Source organism: Heloderma suspectum, chromosome 2, assembly GCF_057233095.1.
Source record: "Heloderma suspectum isolate Gila_16-S chromosome 2, 16-S_ref, whole genome shotgun sequence".
Lineage (NCBI taxonomy): Eukaryota > Metazoa > Chordata > Lepidosauria > Squamata > Helodermatidae > Heloderma > Heloderma suspectum.
The window spans coordinates 229166120-229189564 of NC_139459.1; the positions used below are offsets into that span (position 1 = coordinate 229166120).

At 45.3% G+C, this 23445-nt stretch overlaps 1 protein-coding gene across 5 annotated transcripts in view; it reads right to left on the reverse strand.

The window, feature by feature from the left end:
* Positions 1 to 342: 342 nt before the first annotated feature.
* Positions 343 to 23445, reverse strand: part of LOC146354191 (cytochrome P450 2C5-like) — a 41873-nt gene continuing 18770 nt past the window's right edge. For 2 of the 5 annotated variants that reach the window (XM_084838356.1, XM_084838353.1), the window contains exons 2-10: positions 19731 to 19915; positions 17633 to 17795; positions 17117 to 17269; positions 11960 to 12120; positions 10277 to 10453; positions 7461 to 7602; positions 6897 to 7084; positions 1215 to 1356; positions 343 to 1087 (exon numbers count right to left, since the gene is read on the reverse strand). In XM_084838356.1, the coding sequence (XP_084694482.1) occupies positions 894 to 1087; positions 1215 to 1356; positions 6897 to 7084; positions 7461 to 7602; positions 10277 to 10453; positions 11960 to 12120; positions 17117 to 17269; positions 17633 to 17795; positions 19731 to 19907 (1497 nt within the window). In that variant the 5' untranslated portion in view covers positions 19908 to 19915 and the 3' untranslated portion in view covers positions 343 to 893. Of the gene's footprint in view, positions 1088 to 1214; positions 1357 to 6896; positions 7085 to 7460; positions 7603 to 10276; positions 10454 to 11959; positions 12121 to 17008; positions 17270 to 17632; positions 17796 to 19730; positions 19916 to 20385; positions 20695 to 23445 lie in introns of those variants that run through there. The other 3 variants (XM_084838351.1, XM_084838354.1, XM_084838352.1) reach the window with 3 other exon arrangements.

A 23445-nucleotide genomic window follows, 5' to 3' on the forward strand; every position in this document is an offset into this window, starting at 1 on the left:
CATATGCCAGGTGAGGGGCTATAGGATAAGGAAGAAGCCTTGCTATGCTGGCAGAATGTGAGGTACACCACCACCATAAAAGATACCTTGGCACAACTGGTCAGAGACACCAGTGGAACACTACACTGAGCCATCTATTTTGCTGGTGCAGCTGCTCCAAGGAAGGACCCACTGCACATGAAACCATCTTCTCTTGGTACCATTACTCTCTCACTGATTCCTCAACTATTGTCTGCAGTGCTGTTCTAGGCTACATCGAAAACAGAAAAGTAAACAGAAAGACAAGAAATAGCACTGAAAACTTTAAAGGTAGCCCTCTGACCACATTGTAAACGTGAGTAAGATCTCAAAATGTGATTTTTAGTGCAGATCTTTTTATTTAAAAAATTGCAAATTGCAACTTAAATGTGATGGAACAGACTTAGGAACTAACAAATGTGGAAGTGACATACTCTGGAGACAGATGGATCCATTTATCCCTAAGTTGTGAATTTTGCTTTCCAAAATCCAGTTTCTTTCTTTCTTTGTCAGATATGGTCCTTTCTTTGCAGCTGAAGGTATGTCAGCAATCAATGTGTATTAGAGAGAACGCTACTGCTTTCAATGGAACCTGGACAAAAGAACAAATGTTTGTGACAACGTGCAAGAAGCACTTTCAGAATAAATGCATTTTCAGTGCTTAACTATGTGGTGCAATTTAATTAGGGCAAGTGAACAAATGAATGGAACTTAGGGAATGGCTCAAAGCTCTTTCTGTTTGCCATCATAAGATTACATTCACCACCTAAGTATTCATATCCTTGGGTGTTCCCCCTATGTGAAGCTGAGAGGTGTTGAATCAGTGAGTAAGGAATCTCTCAATGTTTCTGTACTACCTACTAGGCATTTCAATCTCAAGGTAACATTGAACGTCTAATGGCTTGTATTGGGGGGTACTGATTCCTGTTTCTGTAGGCAATAAACAACGACATTATATCCATATTTTTGGCATCTCCAACCAGCTGGAAGGTGAAGTTCTGGAGCAGAGTGCTGAAGAACAGGAAGAGCTCCATCCGAGCCAGTGCTTCCCCTGGGCATGCCCGCTTTCCTGGGGGAGAGACAGAGAAAGAAGGCAGAGTTAATCAATCACTGGAAGCCTACACAGTGCCCAGGAAACACAGTAAACATGAGCAGCGGGCTTGTGAGTTAGGGATTGTTAAAATAAATGGAGTTACCTGCTGAAAAGGGCATGAAGGCCTCTCTCTTCCTGAACTGGCCCTTCTCATCCAAGAAATGGTCCGGGTTAAACCTTTCAGGAGTCTCCCACTGGAGCGGGTCAAAATGCACGGATGCAAGCAATGGAGTGACAGCGGTGCCCTTCAGGGAGAGAAGCAAACAGATTACATCACTCACCTCAACCTTATGGATATATAAGAAATAGCTTTGAGAAAGATAAACTGGGGAAGCACACAGAGGAATGAGCCACCGCTAACTAGGGATGAGTGGATATCCCCTGAGTGATTCTTTTATTCTTCCATGAGTTCACTCTGCCCTGCATTCCACTCCTCCCGGTTTAACTGGGGGAATCTCCAAAAATAATGCCTGAATTACAGCATTAACAGTTTGCTGCAGCTTTCAGTTAGTTCAGCGCATTTTTGGTGTATGCCCTTTTCACCCACCCACTGCACACCTGCACGTTACTGAACTGTATGTTCATAGTGATAAGATATGGTGGACACTAATCTTGATGTGATCATATGTACAGTTGCATGTAGAGCTAAGTCAAAATCTCTCAGAAGGCATTGTTCTAAGAAAATCTCTGGGATGTTTCTTTTCTCATCCCCTGCCCCTAAAAAGGGGCCACCTGGCAGAGTTTTCTCTGAGTGTTCTTCAGCATTGTTTTGTGCTGGCTGGCATTTCTCCCCCACAGTGGCCCTGAATGATACTAAGTCTGGTGTATTGTCAAGGATGCAAAACAGCGGCTCAGCTGCCAGCACAGCTGCTACAGCTGCTGGTCCCCACAATTTCACTGCCCATGACTCAAGTGGAGAATTTCGAGTGGCCATTTTAACACAGCATGGGTTGACCAAAGTGCTCATGTGCTCCTGCTCATTGGTCAAATACCACACAATGAAATCCTAATAGAACTAAATCCAAAAAGATTTTTTGCAGTGTTTCATCAGTACATCCCTATGCATTTGTGAACTGGTAAAATACCACACAAAAATAATCTTGATGCAATAATATATGCAATCACATTAAGAGTGAGTTTGCTTCTTGCAGTGTTTTATTGATGTACAGGCAGTGGTGTCGTAGAGGCAGGGCTCCAAGGGTCAAAGTGCTGTGACCTTTTCATTAGCAGGGACAATTATGTCATCTGCTGCCACCCCCACTGGCCATGCCCTCTGAGCTTAGCTGCAATCTTCACTTTGTAGCTGCAGGGGGAATGATTTTCCCAGCTGATATGAACTATCCCCGTTGTAATGCAAAGCATTTGGAGCTGGCTTGTTCTTCAATGGGAAATTAAAACCTGCTCCTCATGGGGGTGAAACCTGGTTTGTTGACTTTGAGGGCCCAAAACATGGTCTGAAGGCACATGAGGCAGCCACCTTGCTGAAGCTAAGCAGGCCTGGGTCGGGACAGTGCTTGGAGGGGAGACCACCTGGGAACCACATGTAGCCACCTTGAATTCCACAAAGGAAGAAAATTGGGATATAAATATAATGAATGAATGAATGAATGAAAACTGTTTCTCCCTGGTGCTGGGAAAATAAACCTTATGGTCTTGCACTGTTTGGGGCCATGTTGTACCCCTCTCTTTCCTTTTCTCATGCAATTTCTCCAGCCAAACTCCAACATGCTAACCACTACACTGCCCTTTGCCACCTCACTATTCTCTGACTGACGGCTCATCCTAAGAAATTGGGTATTATGCTATTTACAGCTGCTCGTGGATTCACCACATTAATGTTGTACTAGCATAAATAAACAGTACAGGAATTAACTGTACTCCCCTTTAATTCCCCTTCATGGATCACTGCCTTGTTGTGGCGAAGGGGCTTGCGTAACTCAGTGAAGCCATAAGCTATCCCGTGCAGGGCCACCCAAGACGGACAGGTCATGGCAGAGAGTTCTGACAAAATGTGGTCCACTGGAGAAGGAAATGGCAACCCACTCCAGTATTCTTGCCAAGAAAACCCCATGGAACGTATCACAAGGCTAAAAGATATGACGCCGGAAGATGAGCCCCTCAGGTCGGAAGGTGTCCAATATATTACTGGGGAAGAGCAGAGGGTATTTCCAAGTAGCGCCAGAAAGAGTGAAGCGGCTCGGCCAAAGCCGAAAGGACACTCAGCTGTGGATGTGTCTGGTGGTGAAAAGAAAATCCGATGCTGTAAAGAACAATATTGTTTAGGAACCTGGAATGTAAGGTCAATGAATCAAGGTAAGCTAGAGGTGGTCAAACATGAGATGGCAAGATTGAACATCGACATCTTGGGAATCAGCGAACTAAAATGGACAGGCATGGGTGAATTTAATTCAGGTGACCATCATATCTACTACTGTGGGTAAGAATCCCTTAGAAGAAATGGAGTAGCACTCATAGTCAACAAAAGGGTGGGAAAAGCAGTACTGGGGTACAATCTCAAAAACGATAGAATGATCTCAGTACGAATCCAAGGCAAACCATTCAACATCACAGTAATTCAAGTCTATCCCCCAACCATGGAACAACCGAGTGGTTCAAAATTGGGAAAGGAGTATGACAAGGCTGCATATTGTCACCCTGCTTATTTAACCTATATGCAGAGTACATCATGAGAAACGCCGGGTTGGATGAATCACAGGTCGGAATTAAGATTGCTGGGAGAATTATCAACAACCTCCGATATACAGACGATACCACCCTAATGGCAGAAAGCGAAGAGGATCTAAAGAGCCTCTTGTTGAGGGTGAAAGAGGAGAGTGCAAAAGCTGGTTTGAAACTCAACATTAAAAAAACTAAGATCATGGCATCTGGCCCTATCACTTCCTGGCATATAGAAGGGGAAGAAATGGAAGCAGTGACAGATTTTACTTTCTTGGGCTCCAAGATCACCGCAGACGGTGACTGTAGCCATGAAATTAAAAGACTCTTGCTCCTTGGGAGGAAAGCTATGGCAAACCTAGACAGCATAGTAAGAAGCAGAGACATCGCCTTGCTGACAAAGGTCCGTCTAATCAAAGCTATGGTTTTCCCAGTAGTAATGTATGGCTGTGAGAGCTGGACTATAAGGAAGGCTGAGCGCCGAAGAATTGACGCTTTCGAACTGTGGTGCAGGAGAAGACTCTTACGAGTCCCCTGGACTGCAAGGAGGTCAAATCAGTCCATCCTAAAGGAAATCAACCCTGAGTGCTCATTGGAAGGACAGATACGGAAGCTGAAGCTCAAATATTTTGGCCACCTAATGCGAAGAGAAAACTCTCTGGAAAAGACCCTGATGCAGGGAAAGACTGAAGGCAAAAGGAGAAGGGGACGACAGAGGATGAGATGGCTAGATAGCATCACCGATGCAATGAATATGAACTTGAGCACACTCCGGGAGAGAGCGGAGGACAGGAAGGCCTGGCGTGCTATGGTCCATGGCGTCACGAAGAGTCGGACACAACTGAACGACTGAACAACAACAACACAGGAATTAACTATCCGATAAGCTTCTTGGTGGAGTTCTACAGATGGGTAAAAGATATCCACACTTCTCAAGAAATGGCAACTTTGTTATTAAATGACCTTCCAGTGCTCAACCCTGGATGAATCGCTGGAGCTTAACAATAAACTCCAAGGTAAAATTTTGCATCCTAACATTTTGAGGATAGTTTTCCTTACGGTTCCACTTTCCACTGTTGTCCTAAAACTGTTTGCCTGACAGACAAAAGTTCTTCCCTGTTTATTAAAAAAACTCCATCAAAGTAGCAGGGAGGAGTGAGAATGAGAAGATGGAAGTCACCATATTGGTGCACAAATATCTGAGTGACACTTGTCTCAACACTGCCGGGGGCTGTGGCAATCCAGTGTCACTGTATGTCTTCATTCACGTGGATATACTTATATGTGTACCTGTGTAATGATGCGTTACAAAAGTGAAAAATGTCTTGGTTAGTATAGCAACTCCTAGTACTGGGGTGGGCAATTGATTTTGCGTAGGGGGCTGGTAGCTCCACACATAGGCCTCTGTGAGCTGAATTATGTCAGGGAAGGTCCACAACCCCTGACGTCGTCTGATGCCGAACTGATATGCCAGGTGGATGATCCACCCGGTACATCAGTGGGGTCACTTTGCCTGCCTGGCGCCTTCTCCCATTGGGTGGGGACACAGGACAGGTGAAGCTGAAGTGTGCAGCTGCAACTCCCCGAGGGGAACCCCCGGGCATGTTTGATCACAGAAATAACAGTTCAGAGATAAGGACGGGATTCCTCTTCCTGCCTCCTCCCCAAGCCTCCAGTATCCTCTAGGCCAGGAGGCAAGGCTTGGGGAGGGGTGGAGGTTGGGGAAATGAGTGGATGGAGCCACATATACTGCCCATCCCTCCACGGGCCAGATTGAGAACCTCTGTGGCCAGATTAGGCCCAAGGGCTGGAGGTTGCCCACCCATGCCCTAGCACATTGGCCAGTATACCAATTCTAATATGCCTAGAATAGAGATAGAGAAATGTGAAGCCCCACCTTAATCTGGTTCCACACCTCCGACCCAGACCCTGACTACATCAAAGAAAAATAATAAACACAGAAAGAGGCAAAGAGACTGGGGAAACACAGACAGCGGGGAGACGAGGTGGCTAAGAAGAGACTGTCCTTGACCTGAGACCTCTTGTAGCGGTTTCCACAACACTGTGGACCAGGGGTGAGGAACGACAGAGTGAGGCTCTGTTTCCATGAGCCAGATTTCCCCCAAGGAAGCTCCCGGTGGCCTGGATGCTGACAGTGGCTGGGGCCATGCCCCCAAAGTGGGTGTGGCCAGTTCCAGCCTGAGAGGCACTGAGCTGGGGCCTTGAGGAAATGCGAGCTCAGTGCCTTGCCAGCTTAGCTGCCCTACGCCTTCCCCAATCCTCCAGGTGCTGGCTCAGTCACAGCTGGGTTTCCCTGTCCCACACCTCCCTCCATTGGCGAAACACTGCATCAAGCTGGTTCAAGCAAAGAAGGTGGAGTCTCTGGCCTTTAGACTGTGGCTGGGTGCCAGAGTAAAGCTGGAAAGGTGCTAGGAAAGGATCACAAGGACCAAGAGGTCTCTGCGATTGTTCTTAGAACTGAGCTCCAAGGGAACAATAAATTGGTTCAGAGTAAGGAAAGGAGTCCTCAGGGAGGTTCCTGGCTACAGGACTGGGTTACGGTCAGTTAGCTGCCCCATGTACAAAGCCATGCCATGGAAGGTAATTAACTACCAGAATACAAAACAAAAGGTATCACAAGGGATGCCCACATAGAACCTGAACTCACTGACCTATCTGGTGGGTGGAAACACTGTAGGATTGGGCCACATTTCCCACCAAAGCTCTGGGTTGGCCCACTTAAAGGAACCCTCATAGCTTAGCTGTCTGGATGGTGACTTGGCAGTTAAGCCGACATTTGCATGTTTCCGTAGTTCCATGGCAGCAACTCCCTTTAATCTAATCTATGGAGGAAGCATGCATAAAGGATTCTTGTCCCTTTGCAGACATTTGGGGTTTCATCTTGTCTCTGGCAGCCTTCCATGCTTGCAGCTCTGCCACTTCTTCCGGAACAAAAGGGATCCTTAAGCCAAGGTGTCAGGTAATGTCAATACAATACAAAGCACACAAGACCTGAGAGCACACGTCTGCACTCCTCTGCAACACCAGACTTATGTACATGATAACAAATGCTTCTATTTCTTTCCCTCAAGTTGTCCCATCATCATACCTTAGGGATGGTGTAGCCCCTGAATTCTGTATCACGAGTCATTGCAAGCGGAAGGGTCTCAAGGGTCATTTTTTGGTATCGTTGAGTCTCATGGACAACGGCGTTGGTGAAGGGCATCCTCACCCGGTCGTCCATGCCAGGGGCACGGTTGGCACCAACCACATCATCTATCTCCTGTTGGACTTTTGCTGGAACGAAAAGCATTCAGAAGATGCACTTCCCGAATTCTGAAGCCCATTCAATTTTGGCACAGTACTAGTCCTGGACTTCTGAGACCGGAGTCAAAAAGTCAAATTGACTCATAAGTAATCACACCTCTGAACTGAAGACCCTTAAAAAAGAGAGAAGTGGAAGCTGTAAGGGAAGAAAATGTGCCTTCCCCTCTGGAATTTGTTTCACTAAGTAGACCACTTCATCTCAATGATCTCCCTAAAGCATTTCAGCCTTTTTAGCTTGGAAAAAGGATGACTGGAGCAGGGACATTATAGAGGTATATACAATTATGGATGGGGTGGCAAGAATCACTGTGCACTCTCAAAACACTGCAACTCAGAGGCTGTGTACCTTGGACATGTGGCAACTTAGCCATCACCAGGAGGCTGTAGAGCAAAGAACCGCTTGTGGTTACTGACCCTGCAATAAAAAGGTCAAACACACACATGACAAGGTCTTCAGAGCTGTAGTAGTCCTTAGGAGAGTTTTGTTCCTGTAAATAAGATAGAGAGGACAAGGGGAAATGGCAATTTTCACTTGAAAGAAAGATGACAAGAAATTGAAACCTTTTCCAAGCAATATCACAGACGGAATCCCTCCCCTTCTCCATTTATACAGACATTCAATTCAATTACGTCTATTAGTAAATGAGACCACTTTTGGAACACATAGAAAATCTCTTGAATCTTATTGTTTCTTAGTTCCTCCTTCATGTGTTTGATGACTGGGAAGTTGGGGCAGACAACACTAACCCACATAATGAAGTGGACTACTAATAGTTTTGGATTAGAAATTGCAAGAGTGATGGCAGTGCAGAAATGAATACCCTGGTGTTTACTCAGATAGTTACCTATTTTAGACTGGTTCAGACAGCCGTCTCTGATCCTATTTATGCCATGGAGATTAAAACTGGTCACAGACAATCCTTGGGCGAAGTATCTTGAGCGTGGTGTTGGAGAACCCCTAGACAATTGTCCTGCGTGACGTCAACATTCATGCCAAAGTGACCATGAGTGGGCCAGCTAGGGATTACATAGGCTCTATAACAACCATGGGGGTGTCTCAATTAATCATTGGCCCAACCTATAGGGCAGGAGATACCCTCAATTTCTTTGCTTCAGGGGATGGGAAGGGTGGTTTGGATATAGGAGGGGTTGTGGTGACTCTGGTTTTCATGGTCAGACCACTTCCTAGTCAAGTTTAGTTTCATGGCATCTATCCCCCACTGCAATGGTGGGTGACCACTAAGATGGTCTACCCTCAGAAACTGCTCAGGGGGATTTTTCCCTAGCTAGAGCTATTGATTCTGGTAAGGCCTTAGCCTCACCTTTACTTATTTATTTACTACATTTCTACACTGCCCAGTAGCCAAAGCTCTTTGGGAGGTTATGGAATAGTGAGATGCGAAGAGCCATTGACATGATTACTTCTCAGTGCCCCCTCCAATGATGTGAAACCTGGGCTGCTCCCTGATCCTCTGGAGAGCTCCAAGTGATGAAACAAGGTGGATGACAGCTACTGCACTAGGCATAGGACTCAATGTGAGGCAGACTGAACATGCGTTTGAGTGCACGATCACGTCTACTGCGTGGTGGTGAGGGCTGCAAAGGCAGCTTAATAGGCTGCCTCCACTGTGTCCTAATGTAGCCATCCAGCAAAGCTTTTTGAAGTAGTACAGAATTATTAACATCTACCCCAGCAAATGTGGTAGCGCAACCCTTGCAGACCCTTGCAGGACAAAATTGCTCACCTTCATAATGATTTTAATACTGCTGTAGTAACAGGTCCAAATGAGGTGTCCAATGTACCATCTTGCCCAGATTTGTGGGATCAGTTTCACTTTCTGTTGCCTGAGCCCATAGACAAGATACTTGTAACAGCTTTATCCACCATGTGTCTTCTTGACCCTTGTCCATCATGGCTGATTCGAGCTAGCCAAGGGGGGTGGGTCCAGGGAGTGAATGCATCGTTGCATGAGGGGTGGGCCCTACTGTCTTAAGGAGGCAGCAGTACAGCCACTCTTGAAAAAACCCTCCCTGAACCCAGAGATTTATTAGAATTGCCACCCAGTGAAGAATGTCTCCTTTTGGGGCAGTGGTGGTGACAACTCAACTACAGGCATTCTTGGAGGATACGGAGCATCTAGACCCATTCCAGTCTGGGTTGTGACCTTGTTATGGGACGGAACTGGCCTTAGTCACTCTGATGGATGACATATTAGGAGAAGGTCAGAGGGAGTGCAACCCTATTGCTCTTACTTGATCACTCAGCAGCTTTTGATACCACTAATCATGGTATCTTCCTCGACTTAGGGTGTGGACTAGGGCACCGTTTTACAGTGATTCCACTCCTACCAATAGAGCAACTTCCAGAGAATAGCACTGGGAGACTGTATGTCAGCCCCCCAGTAGTCTTGCTGTGGGGTGCCTCAGTGTACCATCTTGTCTCCAATGCTATTTAATATCTATATGAAGCCACTGGGTGTGGTCATTAGGGGATTTGGGACAAGGTACCACCAGTGTGCTGATGACACCCAGCTCTGTTTCTCCATTACATCTGAATCAGGACCTAAATAGATGCTTGAATGCAGTGGTGTGCTGGATGAAGACCAATAAGCTGAAGCTGCATCCCAAGAAGGTGATGACACTGTGGCTGAGTTTTTCTCAGCTCTGGAAATTAGGGGAATTACCAGTGCTGGATGGGGTTGCACCCTACCTGAAGGAACAATCTGGCAGTTTGGGGATGCTTGCAGATTTGAATTGTTGTGAACTACCCAGAGAGCTTTGGCTATTGGGCGTTATAGAAATGAAACAAATAAATAAAAATAAAAATTGGAGGCTCAAGTGACCACTGTGGCTAGGAGTGCCTGCTACCAGCTTAGGTTGGTATGCCAACTGTGCCTGTTCCTGAATAGGGATAGCCTGGCTAGTGTGATCTACACACTGGTAACCTGGAGACTGGATTACTGCAATGCACTCTGTGGGCTGCCCTTAGGGTTGGTTCATAATCTGCAGCTCGTGCAGAATGCAGTGGCGAGGTTACTCGCTGGGGTGCCTTACTACACATGTATTAAGCCTGTGCTAAAGAATCTACACTGGCTGACAAACTAAGGCCAGATCTGCACCTTGAGTCATATCATTGTGCAAAAAAACTTTGGGCTCCCCTACCTTTTCTGACCTTATTAGAAAGCAGTCGATATAGTCACGGGGGTTCTGAGGATCCAGTGTCAGTCTGTGGGATTCCACCATCTCACAGATGAAGGCACACAGCTTGTCAGCATCAGCCAAGATTTTGTTGTGTCGTCCAGGCAGGTAATCCATTATTTGGGGGATAGCACTGTACACCTGGAATAGAGATTACACATGCATCCTTTGATACTGTGAGTCTGATGTTTTAGATCAACCCATGGAGGTTGTGGCTGAATGCCCAAAAAGGTCACAGAGAAACTTTTGAAATGACTTCTTTTGGAAAGCTGAGAGGAGCTGGGGAGTTTCTCACTCAGGGCAACTCATTGCTGAGTGATGATGGTGTAAATGTCCACAGTATTTAAATGGAGATTTCAATGGTGATAGGATGGAACTTGGGAATTAGCATAAAGACATGACAGGCTTTTAAAGAAGGGTGATATGGGGAGATGCAAATGCAAAGAGCTGGACAATATGTATAGGTGTATATATGATATTTCCAGTAGATTCCAAGTCAAGTTGGACATGGTGGCGTGTTTGCTCCTGGTTTATTTATTTTTACGAATTTGCACTAAACCTTTTGACAAAGTAGAATATTGATACAGGTGGAATAGAATTGGATATGATTATCCTTAGATATAAACTCTATAACAGTTGGTGCTGCGGAATGAAGAAGGGAAAGAGAGGGGAGACAAAGAGGAGGCAACAGCAGAAAGAAGTAGTGCAGCTGAAAAGCATGTTCAGGGAAGGCAGTAGTGTGGTGGAGAAGATATAGAGGCAGATAGAGCAGCCTTCCCTCAGCCAGAGGTTGTAACCTCCACAACTAGGAAAAGCAACTGTTGCAGTACTAGTAACAGTGAACTCTTCTTTAGAGTTGTTTGTATTTTGTTTATATAGTTCTATTTGTTATGTCATTAATAGTGTTATTTATAGACAGTCCCAGAGTAAAGTAACTACTGTTTTACATACCCTCTATAAAACAACATGGAAGCATGTATTGGGGATTGTGTCAACAAAGTCCTAGAGTCCAATAACATAGAAAAGGTGAGAGGAATTGACTCCTCCACAAAATCTCAGTGGATGGAAACACCAGGCCCAACAAGTAATTTAGTACTAGGGACTATTAGCAGTACTTTTCTCTCTGCTCCCCTAACCACTTTTTAAGCAGTACTCTGAACCTGGTGGCCCAGACGACATTTCCTTTCTCCCAGAATTCCCTTTGTCCAGCATTGTTCTGGAATACTGCAGGGGGGAAACAGTGGCCACCACACCAAAATGGCCCCCCGCTGGCAGTCTCTATTTTCTCCCTAGAATGACACCGCATCCAGGGCAGTCAGGAACAAATGATGGCCAGGCCCCTGAAGAAAGAGTACTGCTCTTGTAGTTAACAAGGGAAGCGGTGAAGTAAAAGAACAAAGGAAAAAAGAAAGACCAGCTGCCAATGGTGGGCTCCTCGGGTTAACCCTTGAAATTTTGTGGCCCCTGATATAATCAAGGACCCAGCCCAAGTTTTTCCCCTAGCCCCCAGAAATCATGGACATTTTAGCTATATCCAAAAGAGGCGTGGAACATCATTTTCAGCTTAGAATCAAATAGGCACACAAGCTGGGGTGGGTGGGAGTGCTGGCTAATGGGAGGGTTTACCACACAGAAGGAGCAACATACCGTCCCTAAGTAACTACGTAAGAATTCTAATCGGTCGTCCATAATCTGAAGTTGTTCTATTAAGTTCCCATCTTTGTAGTCAAACCGACTCCCGTAGAGAACAGAGGAGACCACATTAGAAACAGCACTTGTGATGCTTCTTCGTGGATCAAAGGGCTTCCCTGCAGAGACAACAGGACACAGTGAGTGGGGCCTGGCAGAGGGGATCCCCTCTTCCCCAGATCCCATTACAAAACAAAAGGATGTCTTACACAAGATGTGCCTGAGGCACTGTGCTTTTTATCTGTCCCAAGAACAGAATACAAATTAAACTGCCATAAAGAAGGCAATCGCCTTCTCTTGGTACCATTATTTTTTTTTCAGTATCTTCTGTGTCATTGATTCCACAACTATTGTCTGCAGTGAAGTTTCAGGTGGGCCAAAAGGCCAACAGAAACCCAAGAAATTGGCCTGAAACAATGTCTTTTTGGTCACATACAATATGGTCTATTCCACTCCTCTGTGTATATATCTGAGATATGTAGACTCTAGCAGGCATACTAAAACAGGGGACAATAAGAAGGGGACATGACCTTTCCAAAGGACTCCTAGAAATCTCTGCACATGGTATGGTGGGATAAAATTCCCTGCTCCCTTCCCCTCCCCTCCAATCCTCCTGGGACACTGGTGATATTTCCCTGCCCCTCCCTCAGTGGCTGCAATATCCAGGAAATTCCTTCAAAGGATCTAAGTCAGGGACTAAGTGTCAAACCCCCGACCCGTGGGGCTAATCAATCCTGGTCCTGATACAGCCCATGAAGTTTCCTTCCCATGCCCATTCCCCACCCTCTGCCCAGCCCCTCAGCCCTCAACAGGGGAATCCTTGATGTTATCTGGGGTTGGAATTAACACTGAGGATTCCCCAAAGGAGGCACCTGACCAGTCCATGAAGGAGCTGCTCATCAGAGTCCCTCAGCTTTGGCTGCTCCACATCCTCCCAAACAGGGGAAGGCATGGGGCATGTGAAACCACCCGGGCCAAGGCAGAAAAAAATGAGTGCTTTGTTATTTCCCCAGACGAATGGAGCAGCCACAGCAGGAAAGGAGGGAGAGAGTGAACTATTAGGGAGATGGGGAAAATTTCACTAGTCTTTTGTTCCCCCATTAAAATTGCAGATGCTCCACTCTGGAGGAACCTCCAAATGAACTTTGAATCTCATTCCAGGCAAAATCTGTCGACAGGCTAAGGAGCAATTACACTAGCCCTCCCAAACGATTCCTAGATATGATTACATGTTTGCTTTAGACAATAGTTTGCTGGTAACTAGACTGAGAGTGTTTTGAGGAAAGCAGAACCACAACTCCCCCATTCACTCATTCACCTTCCACCACCAGTACCTCAAACGTGCATTGCAGCAAGCAATTTACCCCTCATCCTTCTAGAGCAGCACAGCACTCAGGATGTCGGACAAATCCACAATGGAACCAAATGAGTTTGGATGTTTATGAATCTGACCTGTAGATTCCACAGTGGACTAGTTTTTCCCCTGCAGGGAGGATTCTCTGGACTAGCAGACCATTTTTCTAAATTTTGTACAAATTTAGTCATAGAAAAATATACAAAAACTTTTAAAAAACAACCAAAAACGTGCATTTTCTCCCATAGGCTAAATTGTGAAAATGCACATTTGGGGGGGAGATTTGCACATTTGGGGGGAATTCTCACATTTTCACAAGGACGAATTTGCGCAATTGCATAGATGCAAATTTGCGCAAATTTGGAAACTACAAAAACCCTGATTCTGTTGATGGGCGGATGATGGAACAAAAGGTGCCTGACAATCCATGAAACACAGACAGAACCCATGTTACACGATCTGTACATCCCTATGCAGTGCCTATTGGTGCCATTGCACCTGTAAGGCCAGGCTGAAGTACCTGCCAAGCTATTTTCCCCCTCTGCAAGTGAATAGAGTGATTCCTCCATCATCCCCCCACCAAGGACCCTTGGGACAGCAGAGTCCTTGGCAATGGTGACTTTCACCCCTCTCTAGCTGATTTTCAACAGGGAAGCTTTTTCTAGCCCCATGCAAATGAACTGAGAAATTGCTTCATGCATTTTCATGGAGATGGGGAGATAGAGACAAAGAATGGGGGAAAGAGAAGCCAGGGAGAGGGAGAGGGAGAGGAGGATGAAAGAAAGAAAGAGAGAGAGAGAGAGAGAGAGAGAGAGAAAGCCAGTGAGAGGGAGGGAAGGAAGGAAGGGCCAGAGAAAGGAAGGAAGGAGAGCCAGAGAAAGAAAGGAACAAAAAAAGAGAGAGAGGAGCCACATATAGAGCCCTCCATACACACACCACAGCAACAAATTTGTGGTGGTGCCCAGGGCACTTTTTCAAAATGCCCAATGTACCCACTGGCCCAAAAAGGTTGGAGACATCTGTTCTAGAGGAAGGATTGGGAAGCAGATTGGGACAAAAGAGAAAGAGAGCCTTTTCGGTTGCTGCACCCAAACGTTGGAATACCTTGCCCCATGAGGGGTGGTTGGTTTCCTCCCTCACTTTCTGCCACCTCTTGAAAACCTTTTTGTTCTGACAAACTTTCATTCTGTGAGGCAGACATTATATGTTTTGATTTTAACTGTGGAACCTATCTGTTTTATTGACTGTTTTACATTGTTGTTTTATGATATTGGGGTTTTTTGGTAACTCGCACCAAATTGTGTCTTTGCAGTAGAAGAGTAGGTTACAAGTGTCCACCTCAAGGATCACTGGGCTTTTCTACATGAGGCATTTATCATGTGCTCATTCTGTACTCATGGTTGTTTATGGTCCTTTAGATGATGTCGTGACCCTTCAGTTTCGCTTATGTGTCCAACCAGCACTTTCAGCGAGCTTTTTTAGAGCAGGGAAAATGTGGCATTTAATAGTGAAAGTGGGGGGAAAGCATGATTTCCTCAGTCTATTTGTGTTATTCTGCTATTCCATAGTGCCACCTAGAGGTTATGTAGTGGAAAAGCAGGAAAGGAGTAGTGCTCAGATCTCAATTCTGTGACAAAACTGAAAGTAGATACAGCTGATTAACGACCAATTAACAGCCTCATGTAGAAAAGCTCATTGACTCTCTATACCCCTGACCAGTCACTGTGGTCCTCAGAAGAGACACTGTTGGTGGTGCTGCATGGCCCAGAGATCCACCTTATAGCTGTCAAGAACAGAGCTTTTAGTGTTGCAGCTCCTGCCCTGTAGAACTCCCTTCCTATTACTATTAGGCAGGTGCCGGACACGTTTGCATTTTAGGTGCCTGCTTAGGATGTAACTGTTCAGTCAGGCTTTCCCTGTAGTGTGACCCATGTATCTATATTACTACTATTAATCATGTGATTGTTTTATCCTTATTCTGTATTTTTATCATTGTGATTTTAATGTTGTACACCACTGCAGTATCATTATGTTCAGTGGTATATACATTTGTATAAATAAAGCCAAAGGCAGTTCCTCAGGTTCCTCCAGGTGTGCAAATTTCCCCTCCATTTGTTTCCCAGCCTTTACATTTGCACAAATATCCCCAGCAGTTAAAAACAAAAACAAAACAAAAACCCTTAGAGGATGGCTGAACAAGATGGAGCAGCTGGGGTACCCACAGCAGCAGTACTTGCCCCCACCCGACCCCCCAACAGGGCCCCATTCACTCCGTCCCATGCAGTCACTTTCTAAGGTGTGTGTGCGGGGGGGTTTTAAACGTCAGGGAGATTTGCACACATCCACTGACGTGCAATAACTGCTCTGAAAAGGAGCTGTGGAAACTGGTGGAGGGGAGTAACTCCCATTTCAAGACTAGCTGGAAGCTTGGGGAAGTGTTGAAAAGGTGGATGACGCTGAGAAATGACAGTTCAACATTAGAGTTAGAGGATTACATTGCCAGGAGGGAGATACTGTCATCCCCCCTCCCCGTTTTGGTGCACTTACTCCATTCGCCTTTTTATTCCATTTTTGGTGCTTCTGAGCTAATGGGTCCATCCTTTCTCTTACTATTATTTCTCCCCCAGTGCTTCGCAACTGTAAGCAAATTAGCCTATATGCAGCCTTGTCTTGTCAATTACCTTGTATGTTACCTACTCCACTTTGGGGCTCACTTTGGCAGCTCAAACATACAAGGAAATTGACCAGGCAAGACTACACATATTGGACTGCCGAATTGGTTCTCTTGCACACTTGTAAAAGACCGACACCCCCCCCCAACAAATTATGACCCCATTTTCACAGTTTTGAGTCATTGAATTGTTGTTGTTTTTAAGGTGGTGAACAAGTGATGGTCCTTCCAAAGTGCCATTTCAACTTTAAGGTGGAGACCATCACTCGTTTGCCACCTTAAAAAAAAGGCTTATAGTGACATGTGGACTCAGTCAATGATTCCCCCTTTTCCTGTCAGGCAGTATCAAAGGTAAATATCTCTCATCACTGCAGCCCTCTTTTAGTTTTTTTGGGTTCCTATGGCTACTGCAGTAGCTACAACGAGAGTTCAGTGCTTCTGGACATGCTCATAATTATCTGAATCAAGTGCTGACATCCTCACAACGGCAAGCCTGTTTTTTTTTCTTTTCCTTTCTGAATAGTCTTTTGCTGAACCAGCTTTCTTTTTAAGCAATCATCTGCAAATGGAGCTTTTAATCAAACCCTTAATGCACTGTCTTCACCCAGATGAAATATCCCACCTATTATATCAGCTACTGCTATGTCACTGGAGATACATAACTGACCCTGAAAGTCTTTTCCAAAGCAAACAGTAAAATGCACAGGACGAAACCTTAGATCATTCTGTACTCTGATGCAGTAGGAGCCAAGGTTCCACTTGGGACAATGGGTGGTGAGGAGGGAAAAGTTACTTGTTTCCGATTGTATTTCCCCTGACTTGGCTGATAAACAACACTGCAACCCAGGTCACAGAGGAACCTGGCAGTAGTGAGAAACTGCTACTTAGCAACATTTCCCCCTTTCTCTTCATTCTGATGCACTGTAGTGGACAAGGACCTGGGTTTTAATTGGGAAACTTTTCAATCAACTTTCCATGCAACCTGTTTCAATTTCTTTGTTTCTTTTCTTTTTAAACTCTCTCCCTGAGACTGTTTGTCCCTCGGAGGACTGCTTTCCATTTCTTTGCAATAAGCTGGACATGAGAGGACCTTGTGTGGTGGCCATTTCCTCCACCAAGCAAACAGCTTCCTTCTGTATCCTCTCAGACATTGGTTTCTTCCCCATGCCAAATTCCCGTAGGGTGGAAAGTGTGAAACGGCGCAGCTCCCTCCATTTTGTCTCATTTCCGGCTTTCAGCAGGCCTGGAATCAAAATGATGGACATTGTTCTGTTCATTCTCAACATACAGGAACCAACAGGAAATTTCTACATGTGAGACAGAACATGGTGATTTCCCTGTTCAAACTCTGAACTTGGAATGGGGGAGAACCACGTTGAAGTCCCCACTCAGCCATGAAGCATTGATGGTTTTGGTGGCAAAGTTGTTTCTCTGTGTAGGAGAGAGCTTCCTTGAAAAAGAGAAGCAGCTTCCTTTCAGGGATTAATCTTCAAAATTGGTTCTCCCCACCCCCACCCCCCAGCCACTTATTACTGAAAAGTGCATCTCAAATCAAATCAGCTTAAACAAAAAACAAGGACACACAAGGAAAGGTAAGAGAGTTCACCTTGCCCCTTGGACACTCTGTCATGGATGGGGATGGCAGAACGCCCACCAAACTCTTCTGCATGATCCACCAAAGCATCTTTCACCACTTGGTATCCACAGAGCATGACCAGAGGCTTTGGTCCCATCCAGACAGTGAAGACAGGGCCATACTTCGCAATGAGCTGAAGGCAGAACAAAAGATAAGTCTGGGTAATTAGGCAATGAAACCACCTTTTGAGTAACTATCCTAAGGGATGGTAGCAATCTCTTTGAGGTGATGTGCTGCCAGAACGCCACTGCTGCTGAGTGCGTGGGTTTGGATGTAGAATGATGTCCAGAAGGGAAGGCAGCCTAATGGAGACAACATTATCCTCACCCCACCAGATTAGTCAGCTCTTTGAATGACTTTGCAAGAAGTCAGACTGGTGCATAAATATAACATCGAACTGCCCCTTCCAGAGATGTGGAGTAATGTGTTCACTGATAGGATTGGTGATCTCCAAAAAACTACCATAATAAAAAAAAAACCACTTCTCCCTTCCTCACAACTGTAAGATTTGATCCCAGCCAGTCAATGCACATTGGACCATGCTCCTTGGCAAGCTGAGGCCAGAACTGGGCAGCATGTTATTCCTGATGCAAGAGCTGTTTGGGGGCAACTGTCCAAAGTGATCTCGTGACATTCTCTCCATTTACGAGCTCAAACTTGTATTTTGTGGGAAATGCCAGTGCATGCGGCGTTGGGAGAGGAAGCAGCCGCCTGGCACCCTCCATCATTCCTGAGTTCACCCCTCGCTCCTGCTACCAACTGCCCCTGCTGAGGACATCAGGGGAAGAGGAAACAACAGCCACCTGATCAATGAACCCAAATGTTGACCATCAGCCATGTACCATGGTTTGCCATAGGCTTGATACACTCCCTCTCTTGTAGTTTTAGACAGGCAGAAAGAGCAAGATGTTCATTGCTTCCTGGTGGCCCAACATCCATGGGTGACAGGCTGCATTTGGCTTGTTGGGACACAAGTTGCATAGTCCTGCCTTTCAACAATCTCATGCCAAACAGGATGGCTAGAGGAGGGAGAGAAGCCACTGACTGCTCTTTCCCTAGCAATTGACCCTGATGGACAAGCCCATAATGCTAGTTAATTGATTCTCCTTGCATAGAATAGAAGTTCATATTCTTTCTGGTCGTGAAGGATATCTTCTTTCAGGTTTTAAACATTACTAAAGGTTAAATAAGTGGGTGTGGGCCACAGGGGCTCACAAGTTGTGTATAGCATGCCCAGGATTCATGGATGGTGGTTCCTTCTTGTTCTACAGTTATGTTTTCATATCCAGTGCCCATTTTTTGCTGAACAATCTTTGACAATTTGAAAGGCGCTGGAACCAACATACCAGTATTGAACCATTTTAGAACCTATGCTACCATTTTAGATTTTGATGGCCATATTTTGCTATTTTTTCTTGCACCAATGACCATGGCAGCCTCAAAGCAGTACAGCTCAACAGAGTAAATCCAAATATTAGATGGTGACTTCCATTCACCCAAGTAGGGCCTGAACATGAGCTCAGTGGCTGCGGGTCCCTTATGATCACACCTAGTCATATGAAAGAAGATACCTTTCAGGAGAAGAAAAATGATGTACTACTTTATGCAAGCTAAACTGATAAAGTAGCAATATGGGCCTGCCTATAATTCTGATGGCAGAAAGTAGAGACACAGAGGCTTGACGGTTCTGAAATCCCATCTGATGTATACAACCAGTGCTATTTATTATTATTTTTTAAATTAAAGTAATGCCCTGCATTCCGTTCTCAGTAAGTTGCCTCTCGGCAGCTTAAAGAGGTTAAAAAAAAAAAAATCCTCCTGCAAACAAGATTAAATCACACAATAAAACAGTAAAATCAAGCAATAAATAGGGAAAGGAAAATGATATAGAAATCGGGGTCCCTTCGAAGCATACCTGTATGATAAGTAAGAATGGAGAAGTACATAAAAAAAAGAAGTGAGAAATTAACCTGCATCCTTCTACCCATCCTTTCATCCCGGGCAACTATGTCTTTCTTACTCTGGGCCAAAGGAGGCAGGGAGAAAGTGCTACAAGAACTGGTCTTACCTTGGGATAGGATTTGTACAGAGGCAGGACATCTTTCTGCAGGAGGTTCCCCAGAAAGAGCCAGGGAGCGGGTCCTGGAGGCAGCTGGCCTTTCTGCTTGTATATGGTGAAGGATAAGAAGGACAAAGTGAGGAGCACACAGAGAAGGAGCAGAGCTCCTGCCTCAGCCACTTCCATTTTTCTGTCTGAGAAAGCAAAAAAAAAAAGATTAAGAGAGACAAGGTGGAAAGAAAGCTATACCTGTTTTGAGTCCCAACTGGACCCAAAATTCAGAGTACTGCCAACCTTCCCCAGCCCCCTTGATTTCTTTCTTTTCAATGTGTCCTTTGTCCTCTGTTAGCAAGGGTCTGTTACTCAGTAACATTCATACACTCTGATCCTAGCTGTAAACAGGTTATCGGTTCCTTTGCTGTTTGAGACAGAGATCTCATACATAATGTTTGGGTACAGAGCTACATTTTATGAAAAGTCAGTGCAGCGTTTCTTTTAAAAAACCATTATATACACCAAAATATATATGTTCTAACACAACTGCCTGCTCCTCAACTGGGCCAGCCCAAGAGAGGTTGCGGCCTGAGGCATGGCACCAATGGTGCTCAGTTCCTGCAAAGGGCTGGTGTGCTGACTCATCAGAACATGCACAGCCCAAACTCACACAATACTCTTGCCGCAGGGCCTGCTCGGAGTCTCAGCGGGCATGCTACTGGCTTGCTCGCTTGCTTCCGCCCATGAGGTATTACACAGGAGGGACCCCTAAAAACAAGAGCTGTGGTAAGGCCAGAGGCCTGGGAACCATCTAACATCCAGGGCTGGGAGTGTGAAAGGGAGAGACAGGCCCACTGCAGGCTGCTGCAAACAGAGGTGGGCAAGTGGTAAGTGGGAGCAAGCACTGAGTGCGCCAGAGAGCCAACAGCCTCAGTCCAAGCTGTACAGTTCCTTCTTGTTCCCTCCACTATGCCAACCCAGCCACATGCAGCAGTAACATGCATTTACTTTTGAACTAGAACCCCCCCCCCCCAAGTCTACTAATCCAAACAAGACCCTGGATGATGGTACAGTGAGCAGTCAGTTATTTACTGCATCTCATAGACCATATGCTGGGACAGTTTGTATATATAGCAGCCTTCCCCAGCCAGGTGCCCTTCAGATGTGTAGGACTACAACTCCCAGCATGCCCCAGCCAGCCATAAGAGATTCTAACGTCAAACTCCTTTCAACAGTCTGCTGAGCTGGACAAAGACATGATCAAAACGTTGCGTACCATGTCAATTCCATTTAATATGGTTGATAGCCTTGTTCAGACAAGTGGAAGTTGGGTTACATGGAAGTGAAACAGATGCCATGATGAACCAAGAATTGTGTTTACCCATTTGCCCTCTCTACTTTTTTCCCAATCTTCTCAAAACATGCTTACAAGGCTGGAGACAGTCCACATTGTTTTGCTAATTGCCACCTGAGAGCCTTGTAAATTGGAGACTGACATAAATCCACATGCCAGAACAGAGATAAGAGCAGGTGGTATAACCTTTAATAAGAAAGAAGAAAAACCTCTAAGACCGAAGGAGAAGGCAAAGGGTTTTTGGAAGGGGGGGCTACTCTAAGTTTTTTTTCTGCCTGCATTTTGGGACAAACTACCTGCCCCTAGGTTTTGTGCCACTGGGACTTAAAGAGAGAGTTAGGGATACTGGGGTTTACTGCATAATTAATCTGTATTCTTTTAATATTTCTATTACTTCCTATAGAAGTGTTGTTCTATTTTGATAAATAAAGAGCTTTAGTGAGAGAAAAGGACTAATCTGTAATTTTTGAAGAACAATGACCTTGGCATAAAGGTGGTTCATTCTGACAGAGGATCTATCAATCTCAGATTATAGAGGGGTTTAGCCACTCCAGGTTTTGGGAGTTCAGTAATTCAGCTTGTTGATCGGTGTCTGTTCAGACATGGTCCCCATCCATGACTAAATTTATCCAATTAAAGTTGCAATCCTATGTATGTTTAGGCATAAAAAGTCCCACAACTCCCACCATGTCTGAACACGTATAGGCTTGCACCCTAATACTCATATTTTGCAGTTGAGGAACACTGAGGCTGAGAAATAAACCCAAGACCAGCCACTGAATCCATGGCAGAGAGTTCTTTTTTTTATATTTGGGGGACAGTTTTTTAAGGGGCAGCAGATTGTGTCCAGATCCTTAATCATGCAGTCCCATTTTAAAGCTAGCAAAAACTGAGGCTGAAAAATATACAATTTGCCCCAGGAAAGTACTTGTGCACAGGACTGCATATGAGGACATCTTTAGCCCTGCCACTTCAGTGGGACTAACAGCCACTATGCATTTTTACTCACTATGCATTTTTACTCACTTACTCAATTCACTGTGTATACAAATGCAATTTTAGAAGAGGTGCCTCTATTAGTACAGTTATTGTGATGCCTATCACTACGAACTAAATATTGTTACCAGTACCATGTATCAAAATAATCTTATTTTGTTGAAAATGACTAAGGCTTGGGATAAATAATATACATAATATATTCAATGATTTAAAGAAGCTCCTAGTTCACAACCAGAATTCATGTTGGCTCAAGCTCTGCAAAGCCAAGAACTAGAAAGCTAAAACTGGTGCCTTAACAGACATGCCATGATCAGTAATGACATTGGGCTATGTCACAAATTGTGCTTGCTTTCAACTTACCTTCCATGCAACCACACTTTTTGATCATCAAGCCAGCACTGTTCCATAACCTTTGGCTGACTTTACTTGCAGCAAAGAGATTAATGACCAGGCATTATTCCAGTGATTTGACTATTATCCTGTAGATGGCACTGACGTCTCTTAGAGGAATTCTCTTGCGGACACCACGGGTCTCAAAAATATGCATGGCAGGATCAGTTCAGCTAGAAGTCCTGTAAGTACTTGAGTTACTGGAGATATCCTTTCAAATCTGCTCCTGGTTTGCATTTACTGTTCCATTGCACAGTATTGCAGTAAGAATTCTCCTCTCCACCATTTAAAATACATAGCTCTAACCCTGTCATTTTGAGAGCAAAAGGCCTATCTTTCCTTGTAGCGAAAGCACGGTACAATGGGTAGTATAGCTACCTTTAATGGCAGCTGGAGGGAGCAATCCTATGGGGATAGGCGGCTGCCTCCAAACTCAGAGGCGACCGCCTATCCAATGCTGGGTGGGCAGAGTGCAGAGGGGATCTTCTCCTCTGCACTCCGGCCTCCCTGCATTACCAGCTAGATGGACGATTTTGGCTGTCTAGCCAGAGCGGTTCGGGGGGGGGGCGCACAACACATAGGGAGCATTGTACTGGCACTTCCACACTCCCTGCCCCAGGGAAAGCCCCCTTTGGCCCCGCACCGTGCTGCTCTTCCAAGCATGGAGCCTGGGGACGATCCATGCCACCTACAAGGCAGTGGGGGAGGGGGCAGCGAGGTGTTTCTCCAGGAACCGACCTCAGACACCGGCTCCGAGGTTGGTTCCAGGAAACCGACCAATCCTATGGCCGTCTAGCCACTGTCTAGCAGCCATAGGATTGCACCCTAATTGTCTTAGCAAACAGAAGCAAGTGATAGAGAGCTGCCATCCCACTTGGTTTCACTTCTCAATATCCAAAAGCCAATATCCAAAGCCAGCTCATTTACAAAAGAAAGAACATACTATCTACAGCATTCACACAAAACACTAGGCCAGATTTTTTCAGA